The sequence below is a fragment of the Rhinoderma darwinii genome, chromosome 2, assembly GCF_050947455.1.
Source record: "Rhinoderma darwinii isolate aRhiDar2 chromosome 2, aRhiDar2.hap1, whole genome shotgun sequence".
In the NCBI taxonomy this organism is placed as follows: domain Eukaryota; kingdom Metazoa; phylum Chordata; class Amphibia; order Anura; family Rhinodermatidae; genus Rhinoderma; species Rhinoderma darwinii.
This window is the reverse complement of record NC_134688.1, coordinates 247,618,850-247,634,355: the sequence shown is the minus strand read 5'-3', so window position 1 is coordinate 247,634,355 and position 15,506 is coordinate 247,618,850. Positions and strand designations below refer to the sequence as shown.

At 42.2% G+C, this 15,506-nt stretch overlaps 1 protein-coding gene across 1 annotated transcript in view; it reads left to right on the top strand.

The window, feature by feature from the left end:
• INTS2 (integrator complex subunit 2) overlaps positions 1–15,506 on the top strand; it is a 103,409-nt gene that overhangs the window by 9,239 nt on the left and 78,664 nt on the right. The window contains exons 5-11 of the mRNA XM_075853023.1: positions 1,865–1,978; positions 4,200–4,330; positions 4,428–4,601; positions 4,803–5,023; positions 7,060–7,185; positions 11,700–11,771; positions 11,870–11,984. Of these exons, the coding sequence (XP_075709138.1) occupies positions 1,865–1,978; positions 4,200–4,330; positions 4,428–4,601; positions 4,803–5,023; positions 7,060–7,185; positions 11,700–11,771; positions 11,870–11,984 (953 nt within the window). The remainder of the gene's footprint in view (positions 1–1,864; positions 1,979–4,199; positions 4,331–4,427; positions 4,602–4,802; positions 5,024–7,059; positions 7,186–11,699; positions 11,772–11,869; positions 11,985–15,506) is intronic.

The window sequence follows — 15,506 nt, the reverse complement described above, 5'->3', positions numbered from 1 at the left end:
TTCGTAAGTGAAATGCAAAATTTGCTTTCATCTGAAAACAGGACTTTGGTCCACTGAGCAACAGACCAGTCCTTTCGCTCCTTAAAGGGAATGTGTTGCCAGAAAAACATGTTTTTTTTTAAAAAATTAAACATTTAGTGTGTGGGTGATTAAACATTGTTCAAATTTTTTTTTTTTTTTTCACGAGTCAGGAAATAGTCAGGAAATATTATAAATTAATTCTAATTTATAATACTACCCATTTTTGGTCACTAGATGGAGCTATTCCCAAAATTGCAGCATTGCAACAATGGGTTAAAAGCCCTCGCTCTAGTGAGCTCTCAGCATCCCCCCCTCCTTTATCCTGGCTAGTGCCGGGATAAACGAGGGGTTTGAACGGTGTAACCTCCTACACTGTGTGTCGCCATTTTTTGAGCTAACACACAGTGTAGTAGGTTTACATACAGTAGTAAACACACACAAACACGAACATACATTGAAATCTCTTACCTGCTCCTGCGGCTCCCTCCGGCCCGTCCGCTCCGTTTGCTGCCGCTGGTCCAAGTGCACAAATCCGGAAGCCGCGACCGGAAGTAGTAATATTACTGTCCGGCCGCGACTTCCGGTCCACGGGAAAATGGCGCCGGACGGCGCCAATTTAGAATTGGACTGTGTGGTAGCGGCGCATGCGCAGTTCCCACACAGACGCCGTACACTGCAGTCAATGGGACGGGAGCCGTTCGCAGTCCCTATGGGACTGTGGCTGCCGTATTCCATGTCTGTATGTGTCGTTAATCGACACAGACAGAAATGGAACAAAAAATGGCAGCCCCCATAGGGAAGAAAAAGTGTAAAAATAAGAAAAAGTAAAACACACACACAAATGAATATAAACGTTTTTAATAAAGCACTAACATCTTTAACATATAAAAAAATAATTTGTGATGACACTGTTCCTTTAACCCAGGTAAGACGCTTCTGAAGTTGTCTCAAGGAATGCGGCAGTTGTAGCCTGTCCTGGATACGTCTGTGTGTAGCGGCTCTTGATGCAATGAATCCATCCTCAGTCCACTCCTTGTGAATTTCTCCCAGATTCTTGAATGGCCTTTTCTTGAAAATCATTTCAAGGCTGTGGTTATCCCTGTTGTTTGTGCACCTTTTTCTACCACACTTTTTCCTTCCTCTCAACTTTCCATTTATATAGTTGGATACAGCGCACTGTGAATAGCCAGCTTTTTTAGCAATGTCCTTTTGTGGCTTACCCTCCTTGTGGAGGGTTTCAATGACTATCTTCTGGACAACTGTCAAGTCCGCAGTCTTCCCCATGATTGTGTAGCTACTGAACCAGATTGTTGGACCATTTAAAGGCTTAGGAAACCTTTGCAGGTGTTTTGTGCTGATTAAAGTGTGACGCCATGAGTCTACAATCTTCAACTTTTACCCAATATTCTAATTTTCTGAGGACTACATTTTGGGTTTTCATTAACTGTTCGCTATACTCGTCAACATTAAAAGAAAATAATGCTGGAAATAGATCACTCAGTGTGTAATGAATCTATAGAATATATGAGTTTCACTTTTTGAATTGAATTACTGATATAAATCAACTTTTTGATGATATTCTAATTCATTGAGAAGGACTAGTATTATTCAAGAGACAATTTGTATTGTGCTTTACCCTATTGTTTTCTTGCAAACGGGTTAAGTTTTTGTGTCTCTACATTCAATGGTATTCATTACCAGTACCCTGGATTGTTAGTCATTATCAATTCTCAATGTTATGACTTGTTATGTCTTTCATTAGTCATATAAAAAGTAACTGTTATCCATATTATTTCTATTAGCCATAAAAGTACATTTACTATTATGTTGTGTCCTTTCATAGAATTGCACACCCTACTGCCTATCACGGACATGGCTGAAGCTCTTCTCCATGTTCGCAATGGAGCCTGGTTCCTTTGTTTGCTGGTTGCAAATGTTCCAGACAGCTTTAATGAAGGTGAACTATTTCTTACTGCAGCTTTGATTTAATTATGTTTGATCACTCCTATCTGGCTTTACCTTCCTGTAGTTTGCTGTAACGTACTCCAAATGTTCAGGGGCTGAGGAACGTTTAAAGGGACTCTGAAAACCCCCTAAACTACAATAATCACTAAATCGCATAAAGGGGTTATCAGGGTTTTTAATATTGATGGCCTATCCTTATGGGCTATCAATATTTGATGGTGGGGATGTGACTGTCAGCACCCCCGCAAGTCAGCTCTTTGAGGAGGCTGCAGCAATCGTACGAGCGTCACAGCCTCTTTATTGTTTACATGGTTTGTCTTCTCGTTCGTACTTGCTTGCGCTGTTACATTTGAAGCGGCTGTGCGAAGTATTGCACCATTGTTCCATTCAATGTGTAATTTATTATAATGTTTTCACACACGAAAATGGTGTGTCATTTATGTTATAGAGTCTACATGAATCCTAGGGGGTGCTCATCAGGTCTCTAAGAGGCACTTACATTGTCCTAATTCTCTCCTTTTAATAGGTTTAGAAATCTGTATTTAATCACAGTCATGGGGGTAGTCATTTTCTTGACTTAGAAACATTGTTGAATGTTGCTGGCATTTCCTGGAATGTTTTTTTTTAAGTTTAAGTGCTCGGAGGCCCAGCATGTAGGCTCTTTGATTGTCCTAGGGTTTATCTATGTCCCTGCTGCACATGCGCTGTGCTGTAGTTATACATGTCAGGCTTTAATGGCAGATTGCGTTTTAAAACGCACTGTTGTTCTTTGGATGATGCTGTCATACTGACCGTGTAGTTCCCCTTGTCATTACTAGGAACAATTTTTAGTTGAGCCACTGTATGTGTAATTGCCCTGGAACCATTATCAATCGTCTAATCGTGTGTAATTACTGCCATCTTGTGGCCACTAGGAAAACTGCAGTGTTTCAAAATTTAGTTTTTTAATCTGGCCATACAAATAACAGAAAAGTCGTCCGAGCCCGCTGATACGTCAGGCCCAGTCGACAATCTCATAGCCATCGTGCCCTGCTCTACGGATTCTATGGCTGAATTCTGAGCCTACATTTAAGGAAGTTGGGGGGAGGAGGATAGGAGTATGATAACTGAAGAAAAAGTATTTTTTTCTATCATAAAATATATTCCAAAGTTTCTGATCTTCGCTTGGACTACTTATGTTTTGGAAAGTTGTTTTATAATTGGAGGTACACTTTAATAATCACTAATAATGTGATCTGTACGAAAACCATTAGAGACTAAGATGCAAGTTTAGGCTCTTTTCACATCTGCGCTTGTATTTCTAGTATTGGCCGCAGCGATCATGTGGGTATAAGGGCACGTCATCACTGGCAGCGCTGGAACGCAGGGGAACCTGTGAGGTGAGAAGCCTCTGTCACAGATTCTGTCAAAAAACCTCTACAAAATAGTGCAGCATGCAGCACTATTTTGTACAGCAAAACAAAACACCATGACTGAAATCCAGGGAAAAAATGCATCGCAAAGCACGCGTGCAGTTCTTAAAAGCCGCACATTATTTTATAGTTTAAGTAAACATTGCATTTTATTTTTTTTAGAGGTGTTTTAACATTCGGCTGTGTTCACACGTTGCAGCTGTTTTGCCATGCTGTGCATATAGTTTCCAATGTTGTATACAGATGAGGTGGTTAAGGCTGGGTTCACACGTCTCAGTCGTAATGTTTTTTGTTTTTTTTGGTAGCCACCCACCGCAAAAATTGCGGCATAATGGTGCGGTTCTGCTGCAAACTGCGGATAAACTCATTTTGATCGCAACGCGTGAACCCAGCCTAATGTTGAAACACCTCTAAATACGCAATGTTTTCTAGTGCAAATGAAAAATTGCATGTACTGAATAGTAGTTACGGAAACCGTGTATCTCGCATGCTACTGTGACTGCCACTCACTACTGTGGGAGTTACAGAAACAGCGTAGCTCAGCCAGTTACGCTGTTTTCGTAACTCCCGACCACGTCCTCAGGCAGTGGCCGGGAGGCATCGTGAGCACAAAAAGCTAGAACGGGGTTTAGGGGACCACGTTCTAGAGATATTTATGGATCCCAGAGGTGGGAGCCGCATCTATCTGACATTTATGACATATTCTGTGGATTTGTCATAAATGTCTCTGATGGGAAAACCCCTTTAAACACCATGAAATACTCATTTATGTCATCTATATGATTTATGTTTTTTGTATAGTTTGTAGAAGCTTAATAAAAAATGGAGAACGCCAAGATGAAGAAAGTGCTGGAGGGAGGCGCAGAACTGAAGCTCTACGTCAACTGTGCAAGATGAATCCATCTCAGGCCCTTAAAGTTCGAGGCATGGTGGTAAGTAGTTTGTTTTTTCACTATTCCTTTACACTAGCAGTTATCATGCTTGTTAGAAAATCAGGTACATTTTAGGTGTGTGCTCTACTTGTGACAGGTAGAGGAATGTCACCTTCCTGGGCTTGGTGTAGCATTGACATTGGACCATACCAAAAATGAGACTGGTGATGATGGTGTGAGCAACATGGTGTGCTTTGTGAGCGGGTTACTCCTCGGGACCAATGCAAAAGTTAGGACCTGGTTTGGCACATTTATTCGCAATGGCCAACTGGTAAGATTTAGCTTTTATCTATTGTTTATTTTCTTGACAATAACAATCTGTTGTAGTTATAATCTACTGTAGCTGGATTTATACCTGGAAATAAAATAGGACTTCCAGTTCTTTATTACATACAGTAATTATGTTTTTTTTCACAATTTATACCTATCTCTCTTACAATATGTACAATAAGAACTCTGATTTTCACTTTAGAGAAGACGAGAAAACAGCAGCTCCGTTCTGTGGCAAATGAGGAAGCAGCTCCTCTCAGAGTTAATGAGCATTCTTCCAACTGAGAAAAAACCACGGCTAACAAAGGGAGGAGATATTGAGCACGGAGGACCTGTATATTGTGGACTCAAAGAGGAGCATGTAGTCAAAGCCAGCGCCCTGCTTCGTCTATATTGTGCCCTGATGGGAATTGCTGGTCTTAAGTAAACAACACCCTTTTCTTATTATCCTGCATTGTTGTTAGCGTTTCTGTTTTTTTTACATTTATTTTTTACTCTTGTGGTAGCTTCGTTTTTGCATGTTCTGCTGGATAATAATTATCTCATTTTAGGGGCTGCAGTTTGTGCATCTAAGGTCAATTTGACTTGGCTTGCAGGCACATTGGGGGGAAATTATCATTCCTATGCCAGTGTGTAGAAAAGTCGCGGTTGACCAAAAGTCTCAATTTGCGTTAAATTCTTTTGCCGTCCTCATTACTTTTGGGAAAAGTGGGTGTGGCTTAACAAAAGGAGTGGGGTCACCAGAGCTGGAAAAATTTATTAAAATTACACCAGTAAGCTCCTAGCTGTCGTAGAATTTACTCTGTGTGGCGTAGCAAGGTAGGGGCCCGTGCCAGGCCCCATACCCTTTCCCACTCCCTACTTCCCGATTAGACAAACTGCCCCTTTCCCATCCCCATCGTACAATAAAGAAAAAAATATATACGCATCCATTAGTCACCTCACCGCTCCACTTCTCTCCTCTGGGTTCCCTCAGGCGATCTTCAGCATGTTTCGGCTCATGCGAGAAACTGAAACGGCAGCGATGGCGGGGAAGGGGGGGGGGATGGTGCACAGCTGCGGTCGTTACCCCACAATCGATGCATGGCCAGCTGAAAGATGCAACACATTTACTGAGAGACGTTCGCCTTTTAATAAATGTCACATCTTACTCCAACAAATTGTTTATTAGGACTGTCGTTTGAAAGACTAGTCCTAATAAATCTCCCCCATTAGGTGTAAGCGTAATCTATTCCCCTTTTTGTAAACATCATTATTGTATTTATCTATTGTATAATAAATACAGTATGGTCAGAAATGTTCAGAATATCTATGGGTGAATTCACATGCAGCAGAATTGCTGCAGATATTCATTGCAGATTCTTCAATTTACAGTACCGTACATGTGGATGGAGTTTTAGAAATCCCGATTTGTTGCAGATTTTCAAAACGGATATCGCCCTTTGCATTGTATAGAGTGAAACCTGTGGTTAGGCCAAGCTCACCCAGAGTTCTATTGACGCTGATTTTTACGCGGACGCCACGTCGTAATCGGTACCAGGAAACCTCGGAAATCGCCGCCCATTGATTTCAATTGGAGGCGGAGGCATTTTTTTCCCGCGACAGCTTTTAGCGGCTACGCATCTGACCTCCCATTTGCTTTGTTTTTGGCTGCGGGCGAAAAACGCGGCAAGAAATTGCAGGCAGGGCAAAGTCTGCTTTAAAATTCTGAAGCACGTTTTTCTGCCTGCAAAAAAACTCAGTGTGAACAGGGCATTAAAGGGTCTTTCCCATAATCCATATTTATCACCTATGCACAGGATAGATGATAAATAACTGATCGGTGTGGGGTCCATCCGCTGTGCCTACCACCGATCACGAGAACGAGCTTACCTTGACGCTCCAGGAAGCCTCATATGAATGGAGCGGTGCTGCGCATGCTCATCTACTGCTCCATTCATTTCTATGGGGCTGCTTAAAGATAGCACTCGCCAGCCTCATAGAAATTGATGGAGCGGTGGCCAAGCATGTGCAGTACGGTTCCATTCATATGGGACTCTCAAGAACAGCAAGGTAAGCCCGTTCTCGTGATTGTTTGGGGTCCCAACTGTCGGACCCCCACCGATCAGATATTAATCAGCTATCCTGGGGATATATATTGATATTGGGAAAACGCCTTTTAATTGAGAAGCATATATGTAAAAACTATATTTCACACAATACCAATGGTAATGCAACAGGCAAGGTGAAAATAAAGTTTTGAAATTACTGTTTATGTTTTTTATAAGTAATATCCTGTTTTTTAGTAGCATGTTGCTCCTCATTACCTTTTTTTGTTAAGCTGTTTAATGTTTATAAAATGTTATACTGTATAAAAAACAGAGGGAAAACAGGAGAGAACAAAACAAAGCTAGGAAGAATAAAGTTTGCTTCTCACTGACTTTTTTATCTTTCTTATGGTGTTTTGTGTTCCATTTAAGGCCAACAGATGAAGAAGCTGAGCAAGTTCTTCAGCTCATGACCAGCCGTCCACCCGCAACTCCCGCTGGGGTGCGGTTCGTCTCCCTTTCTTTCTGTATGCTGCTGGCTTTTTCCACACTAGTAAGGTAAGATGTGCGCTGCCATGTATATTCGTCGAAATTTTTTTTTTTAATCCGACAGTTTAACCGTTTTTTTTTTTTATAATCCGAGATTTCACAGGGACATGTTCCTTGGGTATGCTGTGGCCCCTAGCGGTTTGACCCACCACGATCAAAATATTTTTGGCATATTAATATGTACATGCCATCAATGTTAGATACCTTTTTAAGTGTTTTTAGGAAAATGCCACCTTTTTTTGTATTGTGGCGTTTTTTTCGGGTGTTTTTTGTAGCAAAAACGCTGCAGCTAGATGTTAGCTTAAATTCAAACTGCAGGTTTTCGTTCTTTTGCGGCTCTTTTTTTATTTGGTCTTGCATTCTTTGGCTCGTTGGCATATTTTCTAAAGCACAGCAAGTTGGCTTTGGTGTTTTTTCATGTATTAAGACCTTATTCAGACTAATGTTTTTTACGTCTGTGTGCTGTTTCGTAGAAATATCTGACATCACACGGACCTATGCAAATCAATGGGGCTGTTCACACGTGCGTTTTTTTTCATGCAGCATATTCGTATCCGTTACAACAGGAGCTGGTCCTGGGCAGAGCATCAGGAATCCCTGGCCCTTGAGAACCTCCTGATGTAACTGTCCATATAGATGGTTACATCCGGAGCTTCCCCAGGGCTGGTGTCCTCAGGCACACTCCTCCACTAGGAGCGCACTCACCTCCCCTGGTGTCCTCATCCATGGTGCTCCAGTGATGTAGTTTCCCTGATAGAGGTAAAAAGCAGCTGGGGACTGCAGGGGGATACTCGGGCTGCCGTGCGGGTGTCTGTGGTGAGGTGTGACTCCCTTTGGTGCAGAGAGGCTGAAGTGCCGGCGGCATGGACGAGGATGGCAGAGGAGATGAATACACTCGCTGACCACTTCCCCTTTGTGTTTCTCCCACTGCCTGGGGCCCTGAGCAGGAAGCTCCAGTGAAATACCTGTCCATATATGGACTGTGATGTCACTGGAGCTTCCCGACGTATCCGTTAAACGGAGAACAGTGTCGGATGCCATGCAGTGGCATCCGTCACGCATAGGCTGCCATGTTAAAACACGCATTATACAGGTTTTTTGTGGGATAACGCTGCATGGAATAGCAGAGTCTACTACGCTATTCAATCCTTAAAAAAAAAAGAAAAAGGTATGCTGGTGTATACCAGAATGACCAAGGCCAAAAGGACACACTAGGGCAATAACGTGATTTGGAGGAGGCCATCTCTCTATATTGTGATACTGTGACCATAATTACTGCACTGTGACATCACTGTTACTATTATTCCTTTGCTGTGATATCACATTCTGTGACAGTCTTTATTATCACAGTCTTTGCAGAGATACCAGTAGTCATAATCCCTGTATTATCACATAACTATGTTTTATTATCCCTGCCCCAGTTACAGACTAAGGCCCCATGCACACGACCGTGCCCGCAATCACGGCCCGCGATTGCGGGCACGGCTGGCCGCTGACTGACAGCCGCATTTTCGGGCCGTGCTCCCATACAAAGTATGGGAGCACGGCCTGCAAAATGCGAAAGAACGGACATGTTCCATAATTCCCGGAACATTTCCACGGCACTGACACCCTTCCGTAGTGCTACGGAAAGGTGTCAGTGTTCAATCAAAGTGAATGTCTCCGTTTTTGCGGACCGCAATTGCGGTCCGCAAAAACGGTGGTTTTTTGCTGTCGTGTGCATGGGGCCTGAGCGTTGTAGGCAAAGGAACTTGAAGTAATGCTTCTTAAATTGAGCAACAACTGCTAGATTCACAGAAATCGAGTACTGTCTCCTACTACCAGGACTACTTGTAGCTAAGCAGCCAACCCTACTTATTTGGGCACAACATTGCCTGCGTAGTAAATGGTGATGAAATGATTAATTATGGAGTCTGACAGAGTACAGATGTATTACTCAACTGGGCAATGCGGGGGATATCAAGGATTTATTTTTCTATGATGAGAACATGTTTTCCAGTTCCTATTGTAGCAAAACATCTGCTTGTATATGCAGGCCAACAACATGGTAATAACTGGATTTATGTCTGATTGGACACAGATTAAAGGGGTTTTCCCTGCCCACATTTTGGTTATCCCCAAAGAGGGTAAAGATCTCTCCCAGTGCTCGAACTATAGACCTATCTCCCTTTTGAACGTAGACCTTAAACTATTTGCTAAAATCCTCTCGACCCGCCTTACCCCCTTGTTACAACATATCATCCATCGTGACCAGGTTGGATTCATGCCCACCAGAGAAGCTAGAGATCATACCACTAGGACTATTAATATCCTACATTACCTCTCCTCCTCCTCTATCCTGGCTGTCTTTCTATCCACTGATGCCGAGAAGGCTTTTGACCGTGTGGATTGGGGATTTCTTACCCAGACCTTGAAGCACATAGGACTTGGATCCAACATGCTCTGGTGGATTGGTAGTTTGCACTCGCGCCCCTCTGCGGCCGTTAATATTAATGGTGTCCTCTCTGAATATTTTCCTGTTCTGAATGGTACCCGCCAGGGCTGTCCCCTCTTATTTCATTCTCACGTTAGAACCTCTCCTCAGATGTGTTCGTCAGAATGATGATGTAACGGGAGTTCGAGTTGGGGACACCACACATAAAATTGCCGCTTATGCTGATAACCTTTTATTTTTCCTATCCCAACCGTTAATCTCTCTTCCAAATCTTTTGGCTGAACTCTCTCAATATGCGACCCTATCTAATTACAAAATGAATCTGCAGAAATCAGAAGCACTCAATATTTCTTTACCGCAACCAGCCCTTGCTTCCTTATCATCCTCCTTCCCGTTCAAGTGGTCCCCATCTACCCTGCCATATCTGGGGGTTCACCTTACCCCGCGTACATCTGGACTTTATCAGGCCAACTTTCCTCGCTTATTGTCCTCCGTTAAAAAAGATCTTGATAGATGGACCCTTGGCACCTTTACATGGTTTGGTCGCTGCTCAATACTTAAGATGAATGTTATCCCTAGAATACTTTATTTGCTCCAGGCTCTGCCCATTCATATTGCTCAGTCTTTCTTCAATGCACTTGCCTCCCTCCTCTCCAAATTTGTGTGGAACAATAAGCCAGCCAGAATATCAAAGTTGTTACTGTATAGACCTAAAAGACAGGGGGGAGTTGGATTACCTGATATTTATACATACTACAGAGCTACTCATCTCACTAGGCTAGTGGACTGGCATCGTAATGCTGATGCCAAACTTTGGGTCCCTTTGGAATCGCATTTCTGCTCCTCGCCTCTTCATATTTTACCCTGGCTACCCAACTTGTTCTTACCCTCCCCACCTCACCCCACCATTTCCCCTACCTTGACAATAGTCAGAAAGTCTATTGGGAACCAACATCTGCCACGTCCTTCCCCGTTACATCCGATATTGGGCCATCCCGGCCTGCTTCATCTCAGCGACATTCCTGTACCATCGTACAAAAGATCTATTCTTCAACACCTAGTTAAGAGTGCTCGAGCTTGTAAACCTGTTTTATGGAAGAGCACGGAACACCCCTCTCTCTGACTCTGGTTTCTTAAGATGGAGGAAATTAAATGCATGGAAGACCTCACTTCTCAGTTGACTAATAGAACTGATATTTTCTCCAAAACGTGGTACCACCGGATTGTCTATCGGGACTCCCCAGAATATAGGACCATTATGTCCATCTGAACAGAGATTTCAGTCGTTCTTTGTTCTTCTGTGGACCATGTGCCTTTCATTCCCCCCCCCCCTCTAATAATTATATTTATTTTTTTCTTTCTTTCTTTCTTTCTTTCTTTCTTTCTTTCTTTCTTTCTTTCTTTCTTTCTTTCTTTCTTTCTTTCTTTCTTTCTTTCTTTCTTTCTTTCTTTCTTTCTTTCTTTCTTTCTTTCTTCCTCCTCTTCTCTTTTCCCTTCTTTCTTTTTCTTTGATACTGATTGCCAAATTCTGTTAGTTGTTTGATGCAATGTCGTGGACCTGCATGTCCTGTATTTGGCATGTGTTATTATTTTTGTCGTCCGTCGTCCCCCCCCCCCCCGTTTTACTTTTGTATCCCTGCTTGATATGCTCCTTATTTGAAAATAGTAAATAAAGAATTTACAAAAAAAAAGGGGTTTCCCATCTCAGACATTTGTCCCATCCATAGGATATGCCATAAATATCTGATAGATGCGGGTTTCCGCTGTGGGACCTGCACTTATCTCGATCTGTGGTTCCCTCACCCCGTCTGGGGAGATGGCTCGCTGTGTTACGCTGTTTCTGTAACTACTATGAGAGTTACGGAGACAGCGTAGCTGAGTGACCACCTCTGCACCTATTCTCTGTCTGGTGGCGGTGGCCATCTCACCAGGAGAAAGAAACCTACTAATGTGTACCTCTTACAGGCAAGGAAACCCAAGGACCAGCCTCTTCCCTTGTGCTCTTTTTAATAGCTGCAGGGTGCTTTCCAGTTCTGAATGATTATGGTGGAGTTTTCTTTTACTTTATTTTTTTGCATATCTGTTTCAGTACGCCAGAACAGGAGCAATTGATGCTAATGTGGCTCAGCTGGATGATAAAAGAAGAAGCTTATTTTGAAAGGTGAGCCTGTGTGAAAAAAATTGGATGCAAATGTAATATTGGTGGAATTGTAATGTGTGATATGTGATCTTACATTATTATTTACTTGTTCCTTACAGTACAGCTGGCGTGTCTGCTTCGTTCGGAGAAATGCTGCTATTAGTGGCTATGTATTTCCATAGCAACCAGTTGAGTGCCATCATTGACTTGGTCTGCTCCACACTGGGAATGAAGGTAAATAAAATAGCATTCTTTCTACAGAATGTAAGTGGACTGCTTCCTTTGCTATTTTCCTACTCTTGCGGTGTGGGGTAGATGCACAGAGATTACTTTATCCTACTCTGTATCTAGTGAATATACTAGACTTCCCCCATGCTACAAGTCACTATGATATTCTAGTCTTGATCACTATAGCACATATGTAAGTATCGTCGCATTCTTAATTCAAATTGGTGCATATATCAGCATATATACGTTGTTAGTTTTTGTTATACGCTAAACCACTTATCATATGAAAAGTTATTATGGCATGCTGCATTTTTTTATAGCGCTCTGCATGTTTCATTAGTTGTGGTTTTGTTGTGTTCGTGTAAACCTGCTTCATTTGAAACCTCATGACAAACCGGGTTCACAGTTTTTATATGTAGCACCACAACATTATTGTCACACCATTATCGGCACATATGAGTTTACTATTATGCTTCTATTTTCAAATGTAACATATTGGCATAACCTCCCTCTAGGATAAATCAGGACACATTTCTGTAAGGTATCATGTCCAGAGGCTCTGCTCTAGACCTCCTCCTGTGATGTGTAATATTAAATGTCTGTCTTCTAAGGTATCAGCATTTGCTTTACTGCAACTGTGTGCAAGTGCAATGAAGCAAATGACTAGCATCTTACAAGATATCATTTGCAAGCTATGATGGAAAAGGTCTGAATCTCAGGATCCAAGCCTTTACATTCACTCAAGTGTCCCACCATGACCGATTCAGGTGCAGGTGAAGTGTCTGCGGACCTCAAAACGCACTGTTATAAATGAAGTCTATTATGTTCTGTTGTAACTAACTAAACGGCTAAAGAGCATTGTTATCAGTTTCTGTGAAAGCTTGGCGACAACATTTAACCGGTTAAGGACTAGGCTGTTTTACAGCTAAATGACCAGAGCAAATTTCACAATTTTGCTATGCGCTTCTTTAGATGACTATAACGCTGCAGGTGAATAAAGTTCATCTTTGAATTTTACACTCTTTTTAAAGACAGATAGGGCTTTGTTTTAGTGGCATTTGTCAGTATATATCATTTTTTTTTTTTTCTCTAAAGTGGGCAAAATTGGAAAAAAATGCAAGAATTTAACAATTGCGTCGGTTTATGCTAGCATTTTTCACACACGGTATGAACCACGGCCAAAATTAATCTCCTTTCACATTCTTCCACTTCTCCCGTGCATGGGGATACCAAATATGTGAGCCTTATTCACTGTGCGGGCATGTGCCAGGGCTTGGCATAAAAGGCTTTTTGGCCTTTTCGGTCCAGGAATTTTGCATTTGATTTTAGAGCCGTATACTGTTTTCTGGGGGGCGTAATGCTGCTGAAACATTAGAAACACCCCATAAATGACTTCATTCACACAAGTAGACCCCACAAGGTTTCCTTCAAGGGGTTTATCATATTTTTAGACAGTCCAGTTTTCTTCTGAAAGTTTCTTGAATAAGATGGAACAAAATAAAATTAGCTTTTTTTTTTAACAAATGCGTCAGTTTATGCTAGCTTTTTCACACACAAAATGGACCACGGACAAAATTCATCGCATTTCACATTCTTCCACTTCTCCCGTGCATGGGGATACCAAATATGTGTGCTTTATTCACGGGCATGTGCCAGGGCTTGGCATAAAAGGAGGCTTTTCGGTCCAGGAATTCTGCACTTGATTTTATAACCGCATACTGTTTTCTGGGGGGCGTAATGCTGCTGAAACATTAGAAACACCCCATAAACGACTTCATTCACACAAGTAGACCCCACAAGGTTTCCTTCAAGGGGTTTATCATATTTTTAGACAGTCCAGTTTTCTTCTGAAAGTTTCTTGAATAAGATGGATCAAAATAAAATTAGCAATTTTTTAGCAAATGCGTCAGTTTATACCAGCATTTTTCACACACGGCTTAGACCACGGTCAAAATTAATCTCCGTTCACATTCTGCCACTTCTCCCGTGCACGGGGATACCAAATATGTGTGCCTTATTCGCTGTGCGGGCATGTGCCAGGGCTTGGCATAAAAGGAGGCTTTTTGGCCTTTTCGGTCCAGGAATTCTGCATTTGATTTTATAGCCGCATACTGTTTTCTGGGGGGCCTAATGCTGCTGAAACATTAGAAACACCCCATAAACGACTTCATTCACACAAGTAGACCCCACAAGGTTTCCTTCAAGGGGTTTATCATATTTTTAGACAGTCCAGTTTTCTTCTGAAAGTTTCTTGAATAAGATGGATCAAAATAAAATTAGCAATTTTTTAGCAAATGCGTCAGTTTATACCAGCATTTTTCACACACGGCTTAGACCACGGTCAAAATTAATCTCCGTTCACATTCTGCCACTTCTCCCGTGCACGGGGATACCAAATATGTGGCCTTATTTATCACATAGAGATGTAGGAGGGCGGAGGATAGAAGAAGATTATTTCACAAATCGCTTTTTTTCAAAGCTGGTTTTACAAAACTCAACAGAGTTTCTATAACACTTCCAAAATATCTGCTCTTGAAGCAGAAATCCCAAAATATTCATCTAGGGGTATAATGGGAATTTATTTTTTGGGGTTTTCTAAAATAAGAAATTTCAGGTTAATGCAAATGGATCTCTCCAGCAGATGAACTTTAGAAAACATCAAACATGACATCCACCCCCCACCCATTCCCTCCCTCACCCTTGGAGTAAAATCAGGGGAAAAATAAAAACGTAATGTAGGGCAAATATATTTTCAACAAATTAACTAAAATCTAATAATTCAGAACAGTGAGGTATTTTTTAAAACATGGCTCAATGCACAGGCCTGGTTGCGAGGGACATGAGGGACAGAAATATCGGGAATCTTTGCGGTGCCCGTCTTTTCTGCAGACGCGGCACTTTTTCTGGGGGTTGCTTCTGGTTGGTGTTGGGGGAATCCGACTGATGAAGTGTCTTTCAGTCAGTCGCGTGACATCCTCAGACTGGGGGCATTCTCGGGTGTCCTGAACATCAAAAATGAGGCCTTCAATAATTTTCTCCTGGAAATCCAGGTATGTGTCTCTGCCTCTGTTTTTTTTGTAGAGCACAAATGAGTTGTGGATGGCCACGTGTAACAAATAAATGGGCACTTTTTTGTACCAGGTTTTAGTTTTGCGTTTTACTAAATAGGGCTGTAAAACCTGGTCGCTTAAATCCACCCCCCCCATGTACTTGTTATATTCGGACACGCTCACTGGTTTGTGCTTGTCCGATGTTGCCCCTCTTTCCCTCACTGCCACTGTTCCTGCGGTATGAATCGTGCTTAGCACATACACATCTTTGCGATCCCTGAACTTGACCGCCAGCAATTCTTCAGATGCATAAGCACAGGAGTCCGCCTTTACCATGCGCTTCCCCACTAATTGCTGTGGAAAACCAATTCGGTTTTTGCGCATGGTACCACATACCCCAGTCCTTGCAGCATGCAAATGCCTAAACAGGGGCACACTCGAATAACAATTATCACAGTACAGGTGGTACCCCTTGTGA